This window comes from Phascolarctos cinereus, unplaced genomic scaffold (genome assembly GCF_003287225.1).
Source record: "Phascolarctos cinereus isolate Bilbo 61053 unplaced genomic scaffold, phaCin_HiC Scaffold_5;HRSCAF=322, whole genome shotgun sequence".
In the NCBI taxonomy this organism is placed as follows: domain Eukaryota; kingdom Metazoa; phylum Chordata; class Mammalia; order Diprotodontia; family Phascolarctidae; genus Phascolarctos; species Phascolarctos cinereus.
In genome coordinates, this window is record NW_027555958.1 from 7,530,550 (window position 1) to 7,558,254 (window position 27,705).

The 27,705-nt window shown below is 47.9% G+C and overlaps 1 protein-coding gene across 1 annotated transcript in view; it reads left to right on the forward strand.

The window, feature by feature from the left end:
• Positions 1-27,705, forward strand: part of AGAP1 (ArfGAP with GTPase domain, ankyrin repeat and PH domain 1) — a 482,721-nt gene that overhangs the window by 381,597 nt on the left and 73,419 nt on the right. Inside the window, 3 exon segments of the mRNA XM_078154609.1 lie at positions 18,844-18,998; positions 22,429-22,519; positions 25,643-25,865. Coding sequence (XP_078010735.1) covers positions 18,844-18,998; positions 22,429-22,519; positions 25,643-25,865 — 469 coding nt within the window.

Below are 27,705 nucleotides of genomic sequence, written 5' to 3' on the forward strand. Positions count from 1 at the left end.
TTGTGACAGTCTTTCCTTTAGGCCTGAAACCTCTGCTCCCAGAACCCCAAGCATTTTCATCTGAAGATGAAAATGAAACAAATCCTGAAAGTTGTCTTCACCACCAGTGTTAGAGGGAATGGGGGGGGGGGAAGGATAGACCAAGTGATGCAAATATGTATGCAATTAGAAAATGATGTCAGGGATAATTATCATTCCAGGGCTGCCTTAACCCCAACACTTTCCCTTTGGGTCAAGACCAGAGGCATCCATAGGTTGGTGCTGGGCCCTTGAGTTAAAAATAACACTTTGCTGTCCCTTATCATTAACTTGGTGTCCTTTCTCTGGGATGACCACTCTCCCCTAAGAGTAAGCTAGAGATACATCAAAGAGAGGCAGTTCTGCCTTAGTGGAGAGAAGTCTTGGCTGACCCCCGTTCTCCTATTCCCCCACCAGCTGCTACTGCTTTCCCCTCCTCTCCAAAACATTGGCCATGTATTTAGGGGGTGGCGGAAGGAAACAAGCATTTCCTCAGCACCTACTATGTGCCAGGCACTGAGCTAAGCCAAGTGAGATAATACTTATCTTGGAACAGTTTTGTGTATGCTTAATAAGTGTCCATATTGTCTCACCAGATAGAATGGAAGCTCCTCAAGGGCAGGGACTGGCTGTCCCATTATGGTCTTTGCACAGTACATGGCACAGAAGAGGTGTTTCATTCATGCTCATTGATTAATAGGTTTTGAAGTCAGGAAGCCTTGTGTTCTAATCCTGCCCCATAACATTTATTTGTTGGGTAACCAGAGAGTGCCACCTTATCTTCCTCACCTTCAAAATGGCGCCTGTGTTAGTTAACTCCTCCCGGGGCTGTTGTGTGGCTCCAAGGAGCTTGCTGGGGTGGAGAGATCTACAGACGTAAATGCTGGTCATTGTTTGCTGTTAATAATAAAAGCCTGGTCTGCCCCTGGAGCAGAAACTCCAAGAGAAGGTTCACACTGAATCCTACCAGGGTTTTCTGGGCATCCAGGGACAGGGAGGAGAAGGGACTTTGGAAGATTCTTCAGCAAATGATGCTAGAGTTTCTCTTAGAAACTAGGGGGCAGATATTTGCCTTCCAGATGGGGATCCATGCTTTCCCAGGGGCCTCACCTGGGGGAAAATAGTGTAGGGGAATAGCTGAGGAGAGGTAGGAGCCCTCATCCACTGGGATATTCATCCTGAGCTTCTCTTGGGACCCTCTGGATGACTGCAAACTCTCTCGCTACCCTTGGTTGAGGGGAAATGGACAAATGTCAGTGATGTGCGAGGTGATGCCAACGTGGGGATAGCAGCATTCCTCGGAGGCTTTGTCTCCAGTGACTGCTTGGGTTGGTACACCAGTTGTTTGTGACAAATGAGGGCAGGCCAACTGTGTGGACTGAGGTTGGAATCCCTTCTCCTCAGCTCACCATCTTTATTTCTAGGGTCCACGTTTTATCCAGACTGGAAGTGAGAAGGGGTGGAGGGGGTCTTCTCTGCCATAATCAGAGCCCAGCTTAGACACGTGGGTGTTGCACATGAAGTAGGAGTAGCCTTGTGTTATGCCTCACCTGCTACTTTGACGTTTCTTTTTTTTTCCTTTTCATTTTTTTCTTTTCCTTTATTTCTTTCTCTTCCCTTTCTCCTCTTCCCTCCCCTCCTCTCCTCTTCTCTTCTTTTCTCTCTCCTCTTCTCTCCTCTCCTCTCCTCTCTCCTCTCCTCTCCTCTTTTCTTCTTTTCTCTCTCCTCTCCTCTCCTCTCTCCTCTCCTCTCCTCTCCTCTCCTCTCCTCTCCTCTCCTCTCTTCTTTCTCTCCTTTTCCTCCTCCTTCTCCCTTTCTGCTCTCGGGATGCAGCCAAACGCAAAGCATGGAAACTAAACCGTGTTGGTAGCCTGCGAAATATATACAGCAGCAGCAGCACCAACACCGAAGGTAACACACTAACGCCTCTCCCACCATCTTCCTCTCTGCCACTGTCTGTCTCTGCCTCTCTGTCCTGGGTTCAGATCCCATCTCTGCTACTTGCTGTCTGTGTGACCTTGGGCAAATCACATCCCCCCACCTGCCTTCCTGTGGTCCTTGTCGGTCAAACGATGCAGGATGGACTTGCAGGAGGGCTCTGCTGTGGCCTGCTCAGAAGCCCCTCCGATGCTCACATCCTCTGCACACGCAGACCTGGAAATCAGATTTGCCCAAAGAGTGCATGCTCATGCCCTGTGTTTACCCAGTCCTGCTGCTGGTCTTTGCATCTTTTTGTTTGTACATTTTCTTTTCCCATTCATGTTCGTTTCAGCTTACTTAAATTCTGACCTTTCCCTCCAGTCGTCGAGTGGTGATGTTTAAATTACTTCAAAAACCTATTTTCTCCTCTTTTTTCTTTGCCTTTCTACATGTGGGCACTCAGTGTAATATTTCCCGAGTTATTACCGTTTTTAAAAGTGTGCGGATCAGGCGTAATGATCTGTAGCCAAATACAATAGTGTGCTGTGACATTTAAGAAACACTCTTAATTTGTTGGGGGAAAAGCGCTCTCCATAATGCTCTTTGCCGCTCGAATCCGAAGGCGAGCTGGGGCCGGGCCATTTGCATGCGCAAGTCTTGCTTGTAAATTCTGTAGATTGTTGTGCTGTGTTTCTAAAGGTCGCCTGGTGCCAAAGTTCACAAATCGACTCCCGTCGGCCGAAGACGGCCCGTCATGGCTCTGCTGGGAGAACAGATTGGATTTTTTTCCCCCACTTTCATTGAAACAACGCAATTATAAACTGGCTTTTGTTTTGATTATTACAAATGTCAAGGGTCAGAATTATTCTGATGCCAGGCAAAAGGGGGAGGGAGCACCCCTACAGCTCTGACAGCCTGCGAGAGGGGCCAGAATTCAGGGGGAAAAATGCAATGCAAAATAAGTCACAATCCACTGATCTTGGTATAATAGGGGGGAATTTTTTTTCACTTAAGTGCAAGCCATATGGGTCAAGTGATGGCGAGCGCAGGCCCTAACACTAATTGACTTATTTGGGAAGGATTAGAACTGTAATATTTTTCTTAATGTCACTGTTTTCTGGACTGTTGATTTTAGCAATTGCCAAGTGGTGGCATTAAATCTCTTGTAAATTTTAAATTGCATGCTATTTCTGTAAACAAGTCCCTCTGTTCACATCCTGATCATTAACCTTTGGTGATTTATATCACCATCTTTCTTTTTTTTCCTCTTGCACAATTACTACTGTATTGGCGGGCGTAAGGCCGCTATCACCGCCAGATGAAATGGGTCCGGGAATCAAAAGTACCTCTTCACTGCAGTTCATCAAAGGACTGTTTTCTGAGGACAATCCCGTTCCAATCCTCGCTGCAAAACTGAAGGAAGGGCCGAGCTTGGGACCCTTTTACGTCTTCTTTCAAAGCCTTGAAGGATGAGATGAAAAAAAACCTCCCATGCTCAGCGCTATTTTTCTAAACATTAGGCTGCTGGCATCACAGAGCAGAATCAGCTCTTGCCATTGCAAAAAGGTGGCCCTTGGGAAGACTTGGGGGGGAAATCTCATTTCTCTTATCTGTTTTCTCACTAGCCCTTTTTTTCCCAAAAATACGTGTATGTGTGTGCGTGCATGTGCACGCACATATAGCAGACATATTTGTTGATGGAAATTTGAATCGGGGATACCAAAGTACCAACCAGGATCTCGTCTCTTAAAGAGAAGATAGAGCATCACAGCAGTTGATTCTAGGTGTAGACAGGAATACAGAAGTCCAAATAGAGTGATCGAATGCTGGTTTGGGCCAATTATCCTTGAATTTTAACAACCTTGCATTGCCTTTTAAATATGAGGCATGCTTTCTGGACACGGTCGTGGAGACTCGGGTTGTAGCCAAGCAGATAAAAACATGTGACTCCATATCTCTAAGCATTGCGATTCCAAGCAGAAATGAGAGTCCCTCAACCTTAACTAATCAGGTAAATGGGGTCTTTTGCAGAACACAGAGATGTGCTGAGGGGGGCGGGGAAGGAACATCTGAGCGGAAGGGCATTTGAGCTTCTCTCTCAAATCAGAGATAATGGATGACATTAGAAATGAGGTACTCCTCAGTTGTCAGTTCCCAGCTACAAAAGACAGTAATGGGACCATTTTTTGTCAACAGTGCGGGAGAAGATAACCTCTCCTATGATTAACCAGCAGCCTCTCTTCCTTCAAGCTCAGTCTTGGAACAAGTCTGTGATTTTTTCAGTCTTACTTTTCATTCGATTTCCATTTCTTTGATGTGAATTGGGGTTCAAACTGTGAATAATTAGGAAGACTTCTGAGCTTTTTTTGGTCATATGCATCACTGAATTAATGGAAAAAGTATTATGAGCAGAATGTCATTGTCACTTTCCTTCGATTTAAAATCTATAGTCTTCCCACATCTTCACATCTAGCCATTTCTTGGAGATCTGCAGTGAGGGGCAGCCCGCTACTTCCCAAGGCAACTCATTCATAGTTCCAGTGGTTGGGAATTGTTTTCCTGACTTTGAAGCGTGACTTTGCTTCACTGAACCCTCCACCCATAATTCCTTTGCCCAAGAAGTACAAGGATAATCCCCCTTCCATAGAAGATCCCTCCACATATTTGATGGGAAGCTCTCATGTCCCCCCTCAGTCTTCTCTTTTCCCAAGTTAAACCATCCCAACTCCTTCAAATGAAGCTCATATAGGTGAATCTTGGACAATTATAATATGCTGCTCCAAATGAGAACCATCTCTCAAATTTCCTAATGTAACTCTTTTTTTTTTTTTGCGTTTTTATGAACGTCGTTTGTTTTTCATCACCTTCATTTCCAAATATGTTCCCTTCCTCCCCTCCCCCAAAGCCATTCATTGTCTCAAAAGAATAAAATAGAAGAAAAAAGCATCTTAGCAAAACCAAACAACCCATCACCAAATCTAATGTAATGCCTAATGTAATACATGCCTAAAGTAATATTTTATCAGAGACCTCATCTATTTGGACTCAAAAAGTTATTATTGAGCTTTATTCTGTCAAGTCTCCATTTAATGATATAGAATTAGGCATTTATGGGAGCCAAAGTGGGATCTGACCCTGCAAGGATAGATTCAGTTAGTCCATTTTGGTTTTAGGAAAACAGGGAAAATGGAATGAGTGGTGAGTATGTGAAGAAGAGGCCATCTCCTCCCTCCTCCCTTCTCCTCTCTCCTCTGGGCTCTCATGTGCTCTGTTTGTACAGATCTCACTCTGCCTTGTACTTAGGTACCTTCCCTCTCCTCCCTACCGAGGTGTGATCTTTTTAGTGCCTTTGGCATCCACTTCAGTGACTTGCATAGGAGAGATGCTCAATGAAACCTGAGTGGATGGGTGGATGGATGGTACGTGGATGGGTAGATGCATATGGATAGATGGGTGGATGGATGGATGGATGGATGGATGGATGGATGGATAGTGCATGCATGATGGATGGATATGGTTAGATGGGTACGTGCATGGTTTGGCGGATGGGTAGATGAATACATGGATAGGGATTTGGATGTTGGCTAAGACTAAGGACTGAGCAGCCATTATGTATATAGAACTCTACACTAGCAGAAAAGGAATGCAATCTTAACTTCAATTATCTCTGCCATTGTGGGACATAGTACTTAAACTTACCAAACCATAGTTTCCTCTCACTAAAATAGAAGGATAAAACTGAATAAGGTGATCACTCGAGCCCTTTCTAGCTCTAAAATGCTGTGACTACAAACGTGTAATAGAGATAACTTTTTTTCATGTTAAACCTACATACACATTTGGAAAGTAGGTTGGTTTTTTAATTCTTATACTTTAGCCAGGGTCCAAACATGCCCTAGGGAAGGACTTACTCTGAAAACTAAGCTGAAAAGTCTTAGCTCTGTATCTTTTCACCCCCTCTCCCTTTTTTTCCAAATCTGCAGCATTTCGCTAAAAAAATAAATTGTTGCATAACCTTGGTGTTAATGACATTGGTTTGGTAAGGATTCAGTTGTTATGGGCAGTTTGGGTTTGTAGTCAATACTGCAATAAATGTAGCATGCAAGAGAGGGCCTCCCCTTCAAAGTAGTACCCAGTCTTTCAGGTTGGTTATTGGGAGAATCAAATCGAGTAATGTGATCTGTGTAAAGTTTTGCAAATCTCAAAGTGCTATGTAAATGTTAGCCGTGATCACTGATAAAATCAGAGCAATGAATGGACCCCTTCCCTTTCTAGGGGAGTCTCCCCCTCCCAAGGTTGTGATTCTGACCCAGCCTAAGCTCGAAAGCGCAGTCTGACAGACCTGAGATGTTCCCAGCAGCAGACAGGAAACGTTCTGAGGCAAAGACAAGACGAAGTTCACCTCTGGGATTGGGGCGGGGGAGGCGCACAGAGCCAAAGGGAGCAGGGGAGGGGGGCAATGAGCATGCTGGTCAGAGTAGACCAGGTAAATTGAGGATTGAGCCAGGAAGCAGAGGAAACCTGCCTCAGTTGCCCCCTTCATTTTTACTTAAATTGGCTTTATGAATGCTTTTAAGCAATCAGTTCTGCCTGTCCCCTTCCTCCTTCATTTTCCATGTATGTGAAGCTGTTCCCCCTCTGCCTTTGTGACTTTGGTCAAAACATGTAACCACCCTGGGCCTCAGTTTCCCAACATGTAAAATTTGTGGAGAGGGAACACAGATGCCCTGGTAACTATTTTACACATTGGCTAAGGAACAATGAAATGAGAAATGTTAACTTTGAGGGATGAATAGGAATTGAAGCAGAAAACCTCCTTTCCCTCGACTCTTTTTTCTGAGCCCTTTTTAGAAAACATGGCTTCCATTTGCATTTATTCCACAGTCCAAATAAACATTCAAGCAGATGTCCTCTGAGCTCCTCCCAGGCTCCAGCCGGCTCAACCCTACAGACCGAAAACGACATCTACAAATGCCCTTGGCTCACCAGCGGTTTAGGAAGTGCTCCCCCCAGTGGCTCAGCAGCCTCCTGTCTGTAAATAGAGGAAGCCCATTTAACATGCATGGGAACCCCAAAGTGACTTGGGCTCCCTCACATATTTAGTCTGTGTGAGAAGCAATATGTCGTACAGGAGAGTCCAGCCTCTGAAACATCCCAGCTGGGTTGTGTGACCCTGGGAAAGTCACTTCCTACCTCGTTCCTCCAGGGAGGTCTAGGACTTAATGGGTTACAGAGAAGGTGCTGCTGACCTTCAGTGCTGGTGGTAGTAGTAGTAGCATTTGGTAGTAGCAGTAGTAGTAGTGGTAGTAGTGGTGGTGGTAGTATCAGTAGTAGTAGTGGTGGTAGTAGCAGTAGTTGGAATAGGAGAAGGAGGAAGAGGAGGAGGAGGAGGAGTTGGTATTGTTGTTGTTAGTAATACTATGCCATTTCATCCTAACAACCCTGGCAAGCAGAAGCTATTATTATCCCCATTTTATAGTTAAGGAAACTGAGGCAGGCAGGATGAAGTGACTTGTCCAGGTCACATAGCCAGTAAGTATCTAAGGTAGGACTTAAACTGAGGTCTTCCTGACTCCAAGTCTAGTGATCTCTAGATTATCACTGCCTCTGGAAAGTGTCAAAGTAAGTGAAACATTTTCCACATTTGCATCAGAGAAGCCGTTAGGTGGACCCAGGTTCAATCCCAGCTCTGCCACTCACTGCCCATGTGATTTTGGATGTCACGTCCTGGTCTCCAGCCTTGGTTTCCTCATCTGTAACGTGACTAAAGCTCCTCCTAGCTCTATGATGCCATGAAAATCTTGGTGAACAAGATAAAAAGAAAGGAGTCCCCTGTCTGGGAGCCAAGCCCAGGATGTCACATTATGCCCAGGGGACGCAGACTGACCTTTCTCACTGGGGGCCTCCTTGGGCCCCAGACACCTGAGGGCCAGGGGCCTGTTGATCCCCATTCTCCTGGATTTCCAGACTAATTAGATTTGCCCGGTGGTTTTAGAAGGGTGAGGGGTATTAGCATAGCCTTGCCCAGTGGGACATGGCACAAATATATTTCCGTAATTGGGATGGCTAATAAACATACTGATTGTGAAATTTATGAAGATAAATTACCCTGACTGACAAATGGTAATGCTACCTCTGGCTCTCTTGTACCTAAACAAATTAGAACAGATCCAGTAGTGGGTGTTTTCACAGCGGAGGGAGGGTCTAATCCCTTCAGCTGGCTCCAGCACAGTCTTGGCTTCATGGGGGAGGTCGAGGACACACACCCATCCTCAGCAAAGGCATTCGCCTGTTTTCCTCCTGCCTCCTGGAGATGTTTTCAATTTTGGAAGCAGTAATGACTTTCTCAAGGGTTTGCTTTGGACGCTTTCCTTAATTTAAGAAAGGCGCGGCCCCCTGCTGTGCTCAATGCCAAGATTAATAGAAGGAGCTCCTCAAAATGGGCCTTCCAGACGGGACACCCTCCTGATGGGGAAAATAGAAACCTCTAGTTGTTTGGTCTCCTACCCAGGCCCGCCCCCCACCTCACCTCACCCCCACCCCCATCTCAGCCCGCCCTCTGGCACTTGGGTACTGTGAAGGTGACTTAGAGTTTAAGCTCATGGAGCCTCTCGGTTTGAACGCAGGCTTCAGCATTTGCCCTGGAACCAGAACTATGTTTCCTATGCAGTAGGCACTTAATGCATGTTGGCCAAATTTGTATGCCAAGCTCTATAGTCCCTAGGGAATATCGTTCCCCTTGCTTTATCTCTCTACCCCACCCCAGTGCCTAGGCCAGGGCCTGGAGCAGAGGATAAACTGCTAGATAAACCCTGCTCGGCTGGCCGACCGACTTGTTGATGGATTGACAAGACGGTCTCTTTCTGGCACCAAGTTTTATGAGAATTAGTGAGGAATATCAGGGATAACGTAACACAATGGATAGAGCTCTGGGCGTTCAATCAGGAAGACTCACCTTCATGAATCTGAATCCAGCCTCAGACACTTCCTGGCTGAGTGATCGTGGGCAAGTTACTTCCCCTGTCTGCCTCGGTCTCCTCATTTGTCAGATGAGCTAGAGGAGAAAGTGGCAAAGCCCAAATGGGGTCACAAAGAATCAGACACAGAGGAGAGTGACTGACCAACAAGCAAGATGAGTAAGAGGCGTCATGGCACAGTAGAAGGAACATGGACCCTGGGGGCAGAGGACCTGCATTCAAATCCCACCTGGGACCCTTCCTGCCTCAGTGACTTTGGATGAGTCCCGTAACCTCAATGGTTTCTTTCTTCAGTCTCCTCGTCTGTAAAATGGAGGGGCTGAACTGGGTGGGCTCTGAGGGCCTTTGGAATTCTGTCTGTGATCCTATGACATGGGTATGAAGCCCAGGGAAAAATCCCACACTTGGAGACAACGCAGGGCTTGGGTTCTGGCTATGTGACCCTGGACAAGTCTTCCACCCTCTCTGCATTTGTTTCTTCATCCCTGGTGGGCTCTCATCCTTTCTGCATCCCTGACTGGCTGTGTCACCCTGGGAAAAGCACTTCCCCTCTCTGGGCCTCCATTTCCCCTGCTGTAAAATGAGGCGGCTTATCTCACAAGCTGGTCCTGTGGACTTAGAAAAAGTCTGAAGTAGAAGAGATCCCAAATCTTTCATTATGCAGATGAGTAAACAGGCCAGGAGGGCAGCATGCTATGAGACCTCATGTGCCTCACAATAAAAAGAATGATGAACTTGGCCCTGTGAGGGTCCTGAATTCAAATCCCATTAGGTAGCTCTCTGATTTAGCTAGCCACGGAGACTCTCTGCACCTCTGTGTCCTCATCTGTAAAATGGGGATAATAATACTTCTGCCCCAAGCCTGTTGTATCCTGTGGAATCCCCAGTGAGTGTCCCCCATGCCCAGGCAGATGGAGATTGACTAGAACCTCATGCCATCCATCAGTCGCGGGTCTTCAGGTTGGAACCAAGACTGAGGGGAAGCAACATGTCAGAAAGTGAGGGAGGGAGGCTGGAACCAGACGGTGAGGGAAGGCCTTTGGACACCCAGTGGGTGTTTGGGTTGGACCCTCAAAGCCATGGGGAACCACAGAAGCTCCTGCTTTGGAACATGAGTTTGGCCATCTCACGGGCTTGGTTCTCAGAGATGAAGACCTAGCTCTCTTTGTTACTTTCCCTCAGATTCCAGGACTGGCTTCCTGGTCTGAAAAAGAAGTGTTGTTCTTAATACTCCCGAGGGCCCCTTCTGCTCTAAGTCTGTGATTCCAGCCTCCCCAACCTTCCTACACTTACTTAAACAGAAATAAAGACCCAGGGCAAAAGTCGGGTCTACCCTGTGGGGTATGGAGTGCAGGCTCATTGTATGAACGTGTCCTGCACAAAGAACATGGCTTGATCCAATGTGGCGGCAGATAGCCCCCAGCAGTCTTTGCGGAAGCTCAGAGTCTGTCCTCTTGTACACCGGCATCTCTGGCTGCCTCCATCTCCCCCCTACCTCCAGCCAACTCCCCCAAAAGCCTCCTCCTCCTCAGATGGCTCCTGTTGATAACAACTTCCAAATGGATGGCAGCCCTGCAGCTGCTTTTTAGCACCTTAACCCTTTGCCTGCCAGGTTCCCCCAGAAATAATTGATGACTGATTGGCCCATTAACCTTTAAAAAAAAAAGTTTGACAGCCCGGACTTGTGTAATGAGGAGGGATTCCTGGTGAAATCGGTTTGATGGTTGAGTTGCTTGCCCCTGAGGACGCAAAATTAGCCCCATGGGGCCTCGTCTGCATAGAAACTGGACACAATTAGTGTAATATCCGGTGTTATTAATGTAGTTTGGGGTAATTGGGCAGGTTGATTTCGACAGGTTCATGGTGCTAAAATACTATTATAGGGGGGACCTTTCCATGAATAACCGTTAAACATGGGAAACTGTTTAAATCCCTGGGAGCCCAATCACACAATGTTATTAAACCATAAGGAACACTCAGTGAGACCACGCATGGTCTCATTTCAGGTTGGGAGATGGCAGGGAGACATTAGGGGAGAGGCTGAGAGGAGAGAATGTTGGGGTTCTCGCAAAGTGACCTAAAAGAAAGAGGTGGGTGTCTGATGGGGTCATTGTGTTAAGAAGCTGCCCATTTTAGAGAAGAAACAAAGCCTCAGATGTCCCCAATCTGGATCCCTCAGATAGCTTGATCAATGTGCTAAATAAAGCTTTCTTTGATAAAGCCTAGGAACCAGAACCTCTCTCCATTCAGAGCCTCCTTGACATTTAAGGAAAAGTCATGCCCAGCCCCACTTCTCTGGCAAATCTTGCCCATGCAGTAAACACCATTTCCACCCTCCACCCACCCCATTAATGTTCACTAAGATGCCCATTGGAGTTACTTTGGGACATGCTGAAGTCTTGCAGAATTCTCTTGGACCCTCAGAGATCTACATGAAATGACTTCATTTTGTGAAACTTGAAATTCTTTGTATCCAAAGCAAACAAGGGAGGGGAAGAAGGAAACTTCTCTTCCCACCCAAGCAATTGAAGAGAAAGGGAGTTGGGTCCAAGGTTCGGAAGCAATAGTGGGAGTAAATGTTGGAATCAGCCCTGTCAAGGACTTTGGAGTTGGCAAAGTCCCCAGAGGTCTTTTGATCCAGCCAACTTGTTTTACACCTGAGGAAACTGACTTCTGTGGAGAGTTAATGACTTGCCCAGTACCACAGAGCTGGATAGTGGATGAGGTGGGATTGGAACCCATGCTCAATTCAATTCAACTAGCATTTAAACATTTATTAAGTGTCTAAAAAGTGTCTGGTAGCTGTAGTACAGTCCCTAGAGAGCCAAAAAGGTTTGGGTCCAAGTAACACCTCTAACCCATCCTTGCTGGCTGTGTGACCCCAGGCAATCTCTCAATCTCTCAGTGCTTCCAAACAGCTCTGAAATTAAGTCTAAGAGCAGGTGTCTATCAGTGTTGGAGGAGAGAGTTTCTAACTCCAGTGAAATCACTAGACAGGTCCAAAAAAGGAAAGAAAATGTGTAAGGTGTGCTGCATATAAAGCCCAAACCATAGTAGCCCCTGCCCTCAGGGAGCTTATATTCTACTCTCTTGAAAGTAAGTTTCCTACCTCACTTTCTAGGGAGCTTTCCCTTGCACTTCATATTTGAGTGAGGGTATGCCATTTCATAAGAATGATGATTCCAAAGTGAAGTATTGCCCATCAGCCATTTGTTCTCCTCGTCAGAAGTCACTGGGCTGGTGACCAGTGTGGCAACTGTGTTAGAGGGGCAGACAGCAGCAATAAAAAACGTAGGTGGTCAATAGAGGCCAAGTCATTGATGGCTCCAAGGAGCTGGCTGATTGGCAATTGTCCTCATTTTTGCTACAGATAAGATATTGACATCCAACTCAGTGCAACTGTTCATTACCAAAAATATCTAAGCTCAGTCAATTCACCACACACTTTAAAGTGCCTACTATGTGCCTAGAATGGTACTAGCTGCTAGAGCTACAAAAACAATCTCTGCCCTCAAGAAATCTCAGTCCCACTGCCCCTCATGGTGAATGTAGATTTAGGTCACAAAGATGACATTTACTCCTGCAGGTGATTCAGTGTGGGGTAGCTCTCTGATCCTCAATTTCCTCCTCTGCAAAACAAGGGGGACTGGACTAGATAGCCTCTAGAGGACCTTGCAGCCCCAAAGCAGAGTCTAGAACAATGTCCTGCCCATTCGACCCATCTTGTCTTCATTAATTCAGGTCTGTTTGTGCAACATGGTGACTTCAAGGAGGGGCCTAAGAGTTCTGGGTGACTTTGGTGAAAACCTCATCTCATGGCCATGGCCAATGTGGGAAGGAAGGAAGGAAGGAAGGAAGGAAGGAAGGAAGGAAGGAAGGAAGGAAGGAAGTAGAAACCTCATCTCATGGCTATGGCCAATGTGGGAAGGAAGGAAGGAAGCGGAAACCTCATCTCATGGCCATGGCTGAAGTAGGAAGGAAGGAAGGAAGAAAGGAAGGAAGGAGGAAGTGGAAACTTTGTCTTATGGCCATGGCCAGAGTAGAAAGGAAGGAAGAGTTCTACTTACTTCTTACCCATTTCCCTTCCCCATACTCATGTGCTTCTGGTGGGTGTATTTTGGTGGAGAGTGTAGGGTGTTAAATTCCTTGGGGTAAGGTGGCCATTGACTCCCACTCTGCACACAGCTAGACTTTCATGCTAATTATCTTACTTGTAAAAGACTATTTGGGAAGCATTCAAATATCCAACATGGGGGCTGAGAAGAACTGGGCCCAAATCCTGCTTTAGACACTTACTATCCAAGTGGCTAGAAAAGTCACTTAGGTTTACAGAGCCTCAGTGTCCTCACCTGTAAAATGGGGACGATAAAAGCTCCTACCTGCTAGGGTTGTCATCAGGATCAAAAAAGCTGGCGTGTGTCAGAGCCCTTGGGGCAGACAAGGGCAATATCAGCATTCATTGTTACTGGTACCTTACACAGGAAAAAAAAAATAGAGGCATCCCATAAGACTCCCTACTCATGGGAGACGGCCCAGAAGACCAGCCTGGTGAGGCAGGAGACCGATGTCCCACAGACAGTCCCGACAATGATGATTGCACAGTTCTCTAGGGGCATCAGGGCAGAGGAGCATCACAAGAGGACAGTAGATTCCGTGTTGGACTTAGAAGCTAAATACCTACGTCCAAATCCCAGGTTTGCTACTGACCCTCAGCCCCCTAGCCTGGCTCCCAGGATGTAGTCAGGACTTAACAAATGTGGCTTCTTGTGAGATCAGCCTGATTCCAAGGCAGGCTGTGGTGCGGTGGACAGAGAGAGCACTGAGTTGGAGTCAAGAAGACCCAAGTTGAAATCAGGCCTCAGACACTTACAAGCTGTGACCCTGGGCAAACCATTTAGCTACTGGCTGCCTCAGTTTCCTCATCTGTAAATTGAGCAGCACAGTAGCACCTCCCTCCCAGGATGGTTGTGAGGATCAAATGAAATAAAATTTGTAGAGCACTATATAGATGCTGGCTATTATTATTATTATTATTATTATTATTATTATTATTATTGTCATTATTATTTGTAGTATTAGTATTAATTATTGTCATTATTATTGTTGTCATCATCATCATTATTATTATTGTCATTATTATTTGTAGTATTAGTATTAATTATTATCATTATTATTGTCGTCGTCATCATCATTATTATTATTATTATTATTATTATTATTATTATCATCATCATCATCATCATTACCATTGTGGGTTGGATTGTGCCATCTGCAGTGAGAAGGTTCCAAGGGGTGAGGCTACATAGGAGGAAAACTCAGTGGCACCCTAGCCTCTTCCAGTCCAACATAATGTTACCCCATGTTGGGTATGATGATAAGACTTAAAAAAGGTGGGAGGCCCAGAGAGCCCAAGTGAAACTGGGAAAATGAATGGTCAGGCATAGTGACTGAACATGTGATTCATATCAGTGAGGGAGCTCTCTGTTGAGGAAACGCCCTACACCGATGCAGGTCACCACCTTCAGTGATGAGAGTATCCATCCAGGGCCACACGTGTCTATGGCAGGATTTGATCTCGGCTCTCTGCTCTTCCATACTGTCTTTATCCCAACCCTCCCCTGCCCAAGAAGGCTCCATGAGTCCTCATCAGAGCAAACATTCTCTGTTCTCCGCCAGACTTGGGCAGGAGAGTACCACATGAGAAGCAGTCCCCTTCTTCCCATAAATTACTGATCAGGCATGAGGTGTTCTTTGACCTTAGCCATCCTCTTTCCCATGTCTTTCCCATGGATCTCCCGTGGATCTGGGGTCCCACTTGTCATGAGGAAGACCTTTTAAAATCCTTCAATGTGGCCTCACAACCAACATGTTCATTTATGAAGCATTTATTGAGAGTCTACAAAGGAGGCCCAGGAAATACAAAGACAGAAGTGAAGCAACATCTGACCTGCTGATACTTACCTTCTCTTGGGGCAAACTAACATGAACTATCACTACAGAGAAAACTGAGTATGAAACAAAGAGAACGCAAAGTCATCTCCGGGAGTGTGAGGTTCAGGGGCGGCCTAGTCGCTGAGGGACTTGGGACCAGGCCTCCTACAGGAGGTGCCTGCAGAGCTGAGCTTGGAAGGCCACTGGGACACTGTGGGGAGGGGGGAGGAGGACAGAGAACATTCCCAGCGAGGGATGGCATGGAACATGTCATGGGTACAGTGCAGCCAGTGGGCCAGCTCGGCTAGGAAGGTCGCCCCTCTGTCCAGCCTGCCACGGAGGGCACAGCCTGTCTGGGGCCACAGCTGGTTTGCAGAAGGATGCTTGTGAGCAGCCACCATCCTGATCCTCCGGCCCTGCCCTGCACCTGTCCAGCAAAACGTCCAAGTCTGACACTTCTTGTACACTTGTAGATAGACTCTGCAGCCGGGAGGAACCCTCAGCGTGCCCATTCTCTTGGCTTTTTGTGATGAAGTTCCCAGTGAGGAGGGAGAGGGTCTTAAAATGCTCAAAGTCCCTCAGAAATGTGAGCTCTCAGCATTCATGACTGAGCTGCTTATTTGTGGCTCAACTGTGCATCATCTGTGATACCTTTCCCCAAATCATGCTGACAGATGGGTGGATGGATGGATGGATGGATGATGGATGGATGGATGGTGGATGGACATATAGATGGATGGATGGATGGATGGATGGATGGAAGGATGGATGGATGGATGGATGATGGATGGACATATAGACGGATGGATGGATGGATGGATGGATGGATGGATGGATGAACATATGGACGGATGGATGGATGGATGGGAAACAAGACTTGTCCACACCCTCAATGGGTCTAGGCTCTTGGCTAGCTGGACATTGGTACCAATCATGGCCTGTCCAAACTGGCTCATTCAGGACTGCTCTTGTCTCTTAGCTCCCCTCAGCCATCCTCAGGTAGCTGACCCAGTGATGACACTCAGGGCCTTTGTCCAGAAGGGAATGCTCAGGCCATCACCAGCCCCCCTCATTCTCACACCTCTGCCAGCCCACCATCTTTCTCAGCCCTCCATCAGTACTCACGGCCTTCCCATTGCCCTTTGAGTGACCGCCAATTTTGGAGACATGGAATATTTTATGGTTTGCAACTATGCGGCAGCAGTTGGAGAACATGGGTGTTACAAATATGGCACTGGGTTTTTAGGAGAAGCTTAGGCCCATTCAGACCTTCTAGTTCACCAGTGCATGTATGTTCTCCCCCGGGTGAGCCTTCCCTCTAACGATGCTGATCACAGCCTCTCCAGCCTTGCCCGATCTGTGGACGCCACAAGGGTTCATTCACAACACCGAAGGCCTTCTTCCCTTCCTCTTGACCTTGCCAAGATACCAGTGGAGCATGCCAGTTACCCATTAGTTGTACCCTTACTCTTCCCGCATGGCCGTCCCATCACTTCTGCCTCTCTGGGTCTCAGTTTCCTCATCTGTAAAATGGATTCCACAGTCTCTGAGGCTCCTTCCAACTCCAGATCTAGGATTCTAGAATGCTTCGCTCACACTTCGTTTACCCTAGTTCTCCTTCTTAATCCTGTTAGTAATTTGTTTCAGCCTGCCCAGGCCCACCGCATACTTCTCCATTAAAACTCACCTGGCCAAAGTCATCTTAGACAATTTTCATGGTCAAGGCTATGCATACATTGAGTTGAGGCCTAGGGAACAAAGATAAGCCATTGCTGGACCAAACATGGGTGCTAAATGGACTCGTTGCCAGCCGTCCTCCACATGCCAGGGCCGTCCTGCTTGTGCGCGCTTGGGGGCTTCACTCAAGGTTGCCCTAGCCCACTTGGGAGGTGCGTCGTGCACCGTTCATCATCCCTGCAGGCACCTTGAGTGCTCCGGGGATCCCTGGCTTTGCTGGAGTGGGTCCCCCTCAGTGTCTGGGCTGTTGCCTGGAAAGCCATCCCTCTGCCCCTGTAGTCTAGTCAGGACAAGCCTTTGGGAACTTTGCCAGGCAGATCTCAGACAATAGCCTGACACCAGCAATGTTCGCACATGGGGCAACCTGGAGCGAGTCTCTGCCTTCGACAAGCCCATAGGGTAAGAGAGAGGCAGAGATGCGTGGAGGGGCCAAGGAGGAGCTCAGCTGGCAGGCTGCTGAGGACAGGGAGGGAAGGGAAGCAGCAGCTGGTCGCTTCCTATTTTAACTCCTCATTCCTGCTAACTATGTACGAAGCTCCAACATGTCTGTGTTGCCAAAGCGACATCAAGGGCCCTCGAAATTGGCTACCCTGGGGCGAAGCTCTGGTGGCTTGGTCCTGGTTGTGCCTGAAGCTGCGGCAGCTGCGTGGGACCTGGCAGAGTCAGACTCCACAGTCCCCTGTATGGCCCTTGAGAGCCACAGCAAGCAAGCCGGCCAGCAGTGCACATCTTGAGCACAACAGCATGGACCCTCGTGGCCTGCAGGAATCTGGGGGCTAGTTCCTCTCCATCATGGCCAGCAGCTTGTCATTCCACAGCCCTGGGATGCAGAGAACGCCAAACGTCAATTCAGAATCTTGACTCTGGGACTTCTGCCTACGTGACTGTGGAGAAGCCACTTCCCCTCCCTAAGCCAGTCTCCTCATCTGTAAAATGGGGATATTCCCACGAGAACAACCTGTTTTACAGGCCTGCTATAAGGATGTCTGGGCTGGCATTCCCACTCAGCATCTGACATTTCCCACCTCCTTGCCTTTGCCCTGGCTGTCCCCCGTGCCTGGCATGTTCTCCTCCTCACCACCACCTTTTGACTCCCTCGCTTCCTCCAGGATTCACCTCAGGCACCAGCTTCTTCCCCAAAGCCCTTCTGGATGCCCTTCCCGGACCAGTCGGTCTACACTTTCCATCCATTCCTGTCTGTGCCTTTTGTCTTTCCCATTTGAATGATGAGGGTGGGGCTTTGTTCTATTAGTGTCTGGCTCACAGCGGGTGCTTCAGAGGAATTGTATTGGGGTAGCCCTGCACACAGTGAGTCCTTTGTACATGCTTGCTGATTGATTGACACACCGGGGAGATGATTATCGTTATTGTTATTATTAAATAAGAAAAAAACTTGTTTCTAAAACTTCAGGTGGGTGACCCTCTGGAGGTTTTCTCCCTTCTTCACTATCCACCTGCCTGCCATCATTGTCCAGGGCCTCGTGTGAGCCTCCTCACCTGGGAGGGTCCCAGCCCCCATTTCTCAGGACTGTCTGTGGGCTTCTGCTTTCTTTCCATCTGCTCCCCCCCCACCCCTTTCTTTTGCGTCATGGACCCCTTTGGAAGTCAGTCTGGTGAACCCTGCTCAGAATCCTGTTTTTAAATGAACAAAATAAAATACATAGGATTACAAGGGACGCCAAATGCATTGAAATAAGGGTTATAAGAAATAGATATAAAAAAAAAAGTTGTCAGGCCCCAGGTTAGGAAGGCCCAAGGTACCCAGCCCAGAAGTGACTCCCAGATAAAGAAAGCGTGCCTCATTGTGATCTCCCCTCGTCACCGCCCTTTTGTCGTCAGGGTGCTGCTGACTCCAGACATTAATCATCCATCATGGCCCACGCGTGTACGGGCCCATGTGTGCACATTGACACTGAGCACAGCGATTAGTGCCATTAATTTTGATTTAGCTGCCACGGGACGGATGCCCAAGCCAGGGGAGCTGTTTTCCCTGTTGCTGCAGCTGGCTCTGGCCCAGAGACTCTCACATTCCCCGGCCTCCTCCCGTTGTCTGTCTCCCCTGCACGTTGCCTGAGACACTGAGTGTGTGCGGGTGTTTGGGTTCAGATCTCAGCGGCCATAGTTGTCCAGTCTAGTGTTTTGCCTGGGCCCCCACGCGGCTCGCCTTGAAGTCCAAGTCCCTTTGATGCCAGAGGCCTGGCAGCGGGGGCCACGGGCACAGGAAAGCTCATCTCTTCATCCCCTCCACTCTGTGTTTCAGAACAAGAAGAAAACCTTGAGTTTATCATTGTGTCCCTCACCGGCCAGACGTGGCACTTTGAAGCCACCGCGTATGAAGAGCGAGACGCGTGGGTACAAGCCATCGAGAGTCAGATCCTGGCCAGTTTACAGTCTTGTGAAAGCAGCAAGAACAAGGTAAGACCCACAGTGAGCCGCCTGCTAGAATCAAAATCCACAGTAAAACAAAGGCGGAGAAAAAAGTCCATCCGCTTGGCAAGGCCCAATTATTCTTCCGGGACCAGAAGCTAATGAGTAATTGTAAGCCTTAAAAAAATATTCATGCCTCCAGAATCAGTCCCGGGGAGTCAGGGATTGAATTGTGGTCCCCGCTGTTGGATTTTTTCCTACTCTGTGGGAACTGTCCATTTTCAATATTTCTGGCTCAAAGAACCCCAGCCACGAAGGCTTGGTTGTTAATGGTAAATAAATGACCCCCTTGCCTACTTCTGTTTCCAAACCCACTCTCAATTTGTCTCTATTTTAGGCAGACTCCACCCAGAAGAAAGGCCTAATGGGCTCACCCATCCCCAGGTCTGCCCCCCTTTCTCAGGAAGGGCCACGTGTTACCGGACAGAAAGCACTAGATCACCCATTTAATGATGACCCACACTCTCGCTGGTCCCATGAGAGTGAGGTCAGCAGATGGGAAACTACAATCAGTCATAAGGTTTAATGCTTCTCAAGCCAACACACATTATAAAGTACCTACTGTGTGCTGAGCACTGTGGTGGACAGTAGAGATGAAAGGAAAAAAAAAACTGAAAAAGCAGCTCCTGCCCTCAGGAGGTTATACTCCATTGAGGACGTGGAAACATGTAGCTAATTATAGGAAGCAAGAGCTCTAACAAGAAGGAAGGAAGGGGAAGGGAAAGGCATTTATATGATGCCTACTATGTGGCAGGCACTGGGCTAAGCACTTTTGCAACTATTAGCCCATTTGATCAACCACCAGGATCTGGGAATTTGTGCATTGATTCATTCAGCAAGGATTAGTGGCATCCTGATCTTATCTTAGGTGTCCCAGGGTATCCAGCATGTACGCAGACTCATAAACACAAGATAATTTGAACAAAACCAAGAACATTCCCAAGTGTAGGGAACTGGTTCAGTAGTTCATTCAGCAAGCAATTATTAGGCACCAACTACATTCGAGGCATGGGAAGGGTCTTATACAGGCAGAACTTGAATGAGTGCTTCCTCCCATCGATAGAAGATGGTGATGGATGTTTGGGTCAGCAGTGTTCTGAACCATTGGCAGGAATCCTCCGTTCTTTAGTCAGAAGAGGGATGCTGACCCATGCCTCCCCAGATGCATGCCAGATTAGCCCATGTCCTTTAAAAGGGATCCAGGGCTGCTTCCACATCTGGCAACCAAACCTCATTGATCGCCTTCTCCAGGTCCCAAACAGCTGCTCTTGTTCTCCCAAGCCAACGCGGCTTGGGGTCCTGGGGAGCATGTGGATTTTTCAGACCATGCCTAGCCAGAAACAAAGAAAAAAGATGTTGTCCGCAGACCCATCGTCTCCTGGTGCATCCATTTAAAGAAACTTGTGCCCGTGATTTATGTGTTGCTTTGTCATTAGGTAGAGACCCTCTCTTTCAGAAAGATGGAGTGGCTTCCTTTATTACCTCTTTAACCAGGGTAAACCAGACCACAGGAATGATTATCCTCATGTAATTTGCTTCTCTTTTTTTAACCATTTTATATTCAAGGTGGAGAAAATCACTGCTCTTTATTTCCATGTGATTTGCTTTTACTAAGTCACGTTATGCGGGCAATCATGAAAATGAGGCCAAAAAACAAGTGCGGGCAATTTTCATTTGTCCACGCTCCTGGAAGGAAGGGGCAGGGCTGATAATGGAGAATCCACAAACCTCCAGTGCTTTGGTTGGGGAGGGTGGTGGTATGTTCATATGTGACGCCCTTGACTGAGGTCATGGAAATTCCCAATGCTTCCATCAAATCAAGGCTTGACCCTGGAGGAGGTGGGAAGGCATCTACTTGTGCAGCCCACACTTGGGCTATATGCCTCCACCTTCCCCAATGCATGCTGCTGATGGACAGCATCGTCCCTCAGTCCAGTCTTTCACTCAGTGGGTTGGTTATCAGGGTTGCTGTTGCCCTGGGGAAGGGGACAGGTGTGCTCATTAAATGTCCCTGACTGAAAGGAGCCCCCTATCTCTATAGATTGTGGTGTCCCAGCCTCTGGTAGATGTTCTCCCCAAGGTTTCAAGGAGCTTATCAAAGGAATATGGAGAGTATGAAATAACTCTAGTCTGCTGCAAAAAATAATCAGTTTCTTTATTATTTCTTATGTACATGTTAAATTTTAGATTTCTAATTTCTTTTCATATTAAGTATGAGCTATAAAAAAGAAGTTTTACCAAAAGCCAAAGGATATAAACCCCAACGAGTTGAGAGCTACCATTTGGATTATTGAATCTCAGAGTAGGATTTCAAGTTGTAAATAAGACCAGAACAACCTCCAAAAACTCATGGCACACACCAAAGGAAGAAGGGCTGTGTTGGGAGGCAGAATGCCAGGGTCAGAGCCTCCTTCTGCCACCGTCAATCTGGCTGTGCATGAGTCACTTTCTCTTCTTGAAATGAGGGGAGTCAGACTGTGTGGCTTCTCAGGCCCCACACAGTGCTCAGCCAATGAGCCCATGGGCTTCAGCCATCTGTGGATAACTGAGAAGCGCCCATGGTCCTGATACAGCCCTGTCTCCTACGGGGAAACCTAAGTATGAGAATTAAACACTGCAAATACTTAGGGACCCCGAAGGGGGAAACATCCCCATCATACAAATGAAACATGGACAGCTGCAGAAGGGAGGAATCATTTTAAAGAGGGGACAGTAGCCCTTGTACATGAAAATCTGGGGTTCCCCCCAAAACATCAACGAAATCAATTTTGTGGCCTCCATGTTAAGCCTTGTTTCAGGAATCCCTCCTCCAACCCTCCCTCACCCCACCCAACCCCCATTCATAATCATTGTTCAGGAATTTGTGACTGTGGCAGCTCCGTCCCCCTTGAAATGAGGAGTGGGTCTCCAAGGAATGACGTTTCAGAGTTAGAAGGGAGGTCACCCACAGGGCAGCCTAGAGGGACTCTGGCTACAGCCCCTGATTAAGCTTCTGACCCATGGATTAGGAGCAGATTCTGGCCCCAGCCTTTAATCATACCCACCTGCCCATATGGGCACACAGTGGTATTTAAAAAAAAAACCAAGATACAGAACGAAAGCCCATTGGTGAATTATGTTGCAAATCATGTTCTGGTTCCTCTTTGTGGTTAGCCTCCATTTCATTCACAAGGGACACCCCCTTCTCTCCTTTTGCCATCTTCACAGTTGGCTTGTGTCCTTTTCAGCACATGGCCTTGTCTCAGAAGTCACCGTCATGGGCATCTTCCCCAGGTTGGAGGGTCCTAGGAGAGAAATTGCATCTGTCCCATGGGGTCTGCATTGGTGGGGATCTTCTCCTTATCACCAGAATTGAAAGCTGCATCTTGCAAGCTGACTCCATGTTCTGACTCCATGTCTCTTTCTTTCACGCCGCCAGTCCCGCCTGACGAGCCAGAACGAGGCGATGGCCCTGCAGTCGATAAGGAACATCCGGGGGAATTCACAGTGTGTGGACTGTGAGGCTCAAAGTACGTATGACCACCCCTACCCTGAGAAGGGTATGCTTGGCTTTCACCAGCTTGGGTTACCTTGGACGGCTGGGAGGGAGGGTGATCCTTTATCTGAGTTAATAGAGAGTTGTCCTAAGGACCATACCTCAACGACCAATCCTCCAAACAACACCTGAGGCAGCTTTTCATTTTATTCTGATTGAAGTGTTCTTTATGTGAAAGGCACAGTGGGTATGGAGCTGGCCTCAGAATCAGGTCACCCTGTGTTTGCACATCTGTGAAACATAGTGACTGTGTGACCCTGAACAAGTCCCCTGACTTCTTAGGGCTCTCAGAGCTCTTTGAGACCATAAGTTGCAGAGAAGGTGCCAACTGGCATTGGTAGAGGGAATTTCCCCACCAGGAGATCACAGGTCTTGTCCAGGTCCCCACCCCCATGTGTACATGTGGCAGATAGCCTGGCCCAGAGGGCAGAGCGGGAGGGCCATTTGAAGTCAAAAAGACCTGAGCTTGGTTCTCAGCACCAAACCTAGGCAAATCCCTTCACCACTCTGCCTCAGATCCTTCATCTGCAAAATGGGTGCACTGTCAGCACCTCCATAAGCACCACCCTCAAGGAACTCACATTAGGGCAGGCCTTGGAGGAAGACGTGGGACTGGGAGACACTGGACAAGTCACACAGGGCAGAGGAAGTGACAAAGCCAGCATAGGATGAACCCAGGTTCTTTGAGGCCAAATTCAGTCCTTTTTCATCAGCTCTTATTGACAGAGAATAGCTCTAAGCCCATCGGTGTGGAGATCTTACAAATCTGGCACGTTTCCACATACCTCTCCTCCCCCACCACAGATAAGTAACCTGATGCCCAGAGATCTCAAGCTCCTTCCCCACAGCCAAGGCAGACAGTGAGCACCAGAGCTGGAGAGTCCGTGCTAGCCCCTCTTCAGAGCCGACATCTCCTTCTTGCGTCCCCAGACATACCAGGCCTTGTTAATCCCATCTCCAGATTCCTAGAGCGGGCCTCGGCCATCCATCCGCCTCCACAAGATCTCATGTATCCACTCTCCCTGGGAGCGCCATCGTTTCTCCCCTGGACTATGACATTAAGGCCTGCCTCTAGCCTCTTCCCTGCCCAGTCCATCCTTCTTGCTGCCGCCTAAGTAAGCTCCCTCATTTCATGGTCTAAAGACATCCCTGAGGCCTGTTCATTTCCTGTTGACTACAGTACGGACCTCTGAACCTGGCACTGGGGAGCCAGCCAACGTCCCCCTCCTGCTCCGTAATTCACATCCACACCACAGGCCAACAGAGCTTTGCAGGTGCTCCCTGTCCCCATTCCCCATCCTGCCTGACTGGACGGCCCCCTGGCCCCACTCACATCCCGCTTTCTCCTATGTCCGTGACTCTGCATGGCCGCCGTCCGTGCCTTGAACAATCTACCTTTTCTCTCCGTGCCTTGATTTCTTCGAGGCCTGCCTCAGCTCCTGCCTCTTCTGTGAAGCCTGTGCTGATTTCGCTGGCTGAAGGCCATCTTTCCCTTCTTAACTTTCCAGTAGCGATTTGTCAGGATCCCTCCCTGGCATTAACGTGATTTATTGTTGTTCAGTCGTTTCAGTGGTGGCCAATTCTCTGTGACCCCCTTTGGGGTCTTCTTGGCCAAGAAACTGGAGCCGTTTGCCATTTCCTTCTCCAGCTCATTTGACAGAGGAGGAAGTAGGGCAAACAGGGCTAAGTGACTTGCTCAAGGTCACACAGCTCCTAAGTGTCTGAGGCCGGATTTGAACTCAGAAAGATGAGTCTTCCTGATTCCCAGCCTGGCACTCTGTGCACTATGGTGCCCCCTAGAGCAGTGTTAATTAGCACTACCATGATGATTTTAGGTAAATACAGTCTTTGAGCCAGAAGTGTCTTCACAAGCTCAGATGCAACTTGTAGTGACCCTCAATCCCCTCTCCAGCAGCCCTGACCTGTGGCCCCCCCAGCCTCTGTCAAAATCTCTTCCCCAGCCTCCCGTTCTGCCCTGGACCAGCCACCAGCCATAGGGAAGTTTGCCCTATCTACCGGGTTCCCCTAAAATCTAGACCATTCCCATTGGACAAATGCCCCTTGGGAATCTGCTGCCCTCAGGGCCGAGCAGAAGGCTCCTCCCTCTCCTCCATCACAGCCCTGCAGACAGCACGCCTGTGTTTCCCTATCCCTTCCCAGTCTTCCCATCTCTGGGGCATCCTCAGTTCTTTCTGTGTTCTCTGTGTGCTCCCACAGCCCAGTGCCCCCCACCCAAACTTGACCCTAGACAAGTCAGATAACCTCTCTAAGCCTCAGGCAACCCTCACCATCTTCTCTGCTAAATGGGCATCTGCGTTGGTAGAGGGAGGTTGGACAGGGATGAAATCACAGACCCTGGACCTGTTTCGGGATAATTGCCTTCTCAAATAGCATGTATGTCTGGCCTCACCAGAAACCCTATAATGCTCCTCTCCCATCTCCTAAAATCCTGGATTTCCTTCGAGGCTTAGCCCAAGCGCCACCTTCTATGTGAGTTCTTTCTTCATCCTCCAACTGCTCGTCCCTTCCTCTGCTTCCCCCCAAAAAAAAATTTACTTCCTACTTCTTTTGCGTATATGTATACGTACCTATTGTCTCCTCCAGTAGAATATAAGCTTTCTGAAGGTAGGGACTGTTTTATTTTGTGTCTTTATATCCCTAGCACCTAGCCAGTGCCTGGCACAAAATAAGTATGTAGTAAATGTCAATTGATTGACTGATTGAAAGATTTGAGTTAGAGTTAGGGAATCTATCTTTCTTTACAATCATTTCCATTATTGATCTACCACATTTTGGACCTTTGATATTCTAAAGGAAGGAAAGGAAATTTAGTAGTTAGCGATCAGTCAGTCTGTAAGCATTTATCAAGTGCCTACTGTATGCCAGGAACCAGGCTAGGTACTGGGAATACAAATACAGTGAATGAAAGAATCCCTGTTCACAGGTGCCAGGCACAGTGCCAAGTTGCGGGGCTGACGTAGTCCTCACCCCCACAGTTTGCCATTCTCCTAGCATTTCTGCCGCACGTTAAGGTTTGCCAGTGACAGTGTTTTACCTGTGTTTTGTTTGTGTGTCTGATTTCTGTGTCATTGTACAGACCCAAACTGGGCCAGTTTGAATTTGGGTGCCCTCATGTGCATCGAGTGCTCAGGGATACACCGGAATCTTGGCACGCACCTTTCCCGCGTCCGGTCGCTAGACCTCGATGACTGGCCCATTGAACTCATCAAGGTCATGTCCTCCATTGGTAACGAGTTGGCGAACAGCGTCTGGGAAGAGAGCTGCCAGGGACACATGAAGCCCTCGCTGGACTCCACCAGGTAAGCCGTGTTGGAAGATTGACGGCTGCTAGTTGTTTGGGGGGCCCAGAGGTGCACCGGGTAATTGGAATCTGCTTTCCTGAAGACCCTGATGACTTCAGCCTGAAGGCCGGTAGGATAATCCTGGGATTAGGTGCTCAAAGCATGATCTCAAGTGGAGAATCCTAACTCCTTCATTTTTCAAATTCTGTGTTTAGGTTTTGGGGGCTCTCCCTCCCTCCTGCAGTCTGTTCTCCAGACTCTGAATACACTAGTGAAATTCCGCCTAAGTTTTGAGTGGGCAACATTTCTGAGCCTTTTATGTGACTCAATTAATTCCTGACTTGTTACGTTAACATCTCATACTCCCAGCCATCTATGCAGTTTCTTTTTGAGAATAAATGAATTTATAGCTGCAAAATGTTTTATTTAATCAATTGTACATTTAATCAAGCAGCCCTGGCTTGGCATGTGATAAATCCTCTTCAGGACTGATTATTATCGAGTATGAGAGCAGGCTTTGTTTTTAAGCCACTCATTCCATCTCTTCCTTTTCATTAATGACTGTGATAAACCTCTTTCGAGTGGAATCGGTCATAAAGACATGATGCTTCTAAAAGATGCTACTTCGGAATTGCTGTGAGATGGGCAGTTTCAACTCGTTTGAACCCTCTGGTTTTTCCATAAATGTCACCTTCCCAAGGACATCTCCAGCAGGGAAGTGCTGTGAGGTAGGGGTCCTGAGCGATAGGCAGCAGGTACAAAGAGAATTGTGTCTCTTTTCAAGGCTGCTGTTCTGGATGCAGGGGAGAAAAAGGGAGAAAGGGCTGCCCATCATTCCATCCCCTTCCCCCCTCCTAGTCACAAGGTGATCTGAGGGGCAGGAGATGGGGATCAGCTCCAGCCGCTTGGTTCCCCTGGTTTGTTGATTGACAACCAGATCTCGCATGGAGCTGTGCAGCAAGGCCTGACTGCACCTCCCACAAGGGAAAAGAAAGTGGCATCTCCCGGTGACTCCCCAGCAATGACCACGCAGCCAGACAGGGCAGACAGCGTTTTGGCTGCATGAAAGGATGAGTTTTTGGTGCCAGCTGGTTCCACTTTAGACACAAAGTTCCAAGAGCTCTGTACAGCAAGGAGGTTATTCTGTGGGGAATTAGCTTGACATGGGCGGGCCCAAAGTGCCCTTCATTAGGCACCTTCTTCCTGTCCTGACTGAGCAGCTCTAGAGAATGCCTGGGACTAGACAAGCCGAGTGGAAAGTGTGCCGATAGGTCACCAGGAACAGGAGCGAGGAATTGGACGAGGAAGGATATTGGTGTTCCTGGGGAACTCACAGGGCTGGTCACCAGCTTGGAGTACTTTGAGAAGCGCCTTTCTTTGGTCAAGACCATTCTCGCCTTCTCTCCCTTCTCCCTGTGTGATACTTATTCCCAGTGTGGGTTTTCCCGAGTCATTCCTTTGTTTATATTTCCCACGTGTGCACTTACATAAAATATGTGAATATATGTGCCTCCCTAGTTGCCCTGTTTTGTATCACCTATTTATAATTTATAGAGAGAGAAAGCAAAGACACAGCTTTACCAGCAATGTAGTTAGGCTTTCTGTTAGCTGTGTGGGCCTTCATGAACCTTAAATCTGTCCGAAATTACGGCTTTTAAAATCAGTAGGAATGGTAACATTAGTAATTGAGGTAAGAGGTATCATGGCTCAAGTGGATAGACAGAGGGCCAGCCTTGGAGGAGGGGAGAGCCAGGGTCGAGGTGTGCCTCTATGTGACCCTTGACATCTCAGGCAACTCTGTAAGACCAGCAGTCTCCAAACTTTGTTGTCATGCACCCATAAATCAAAAATAAATAAA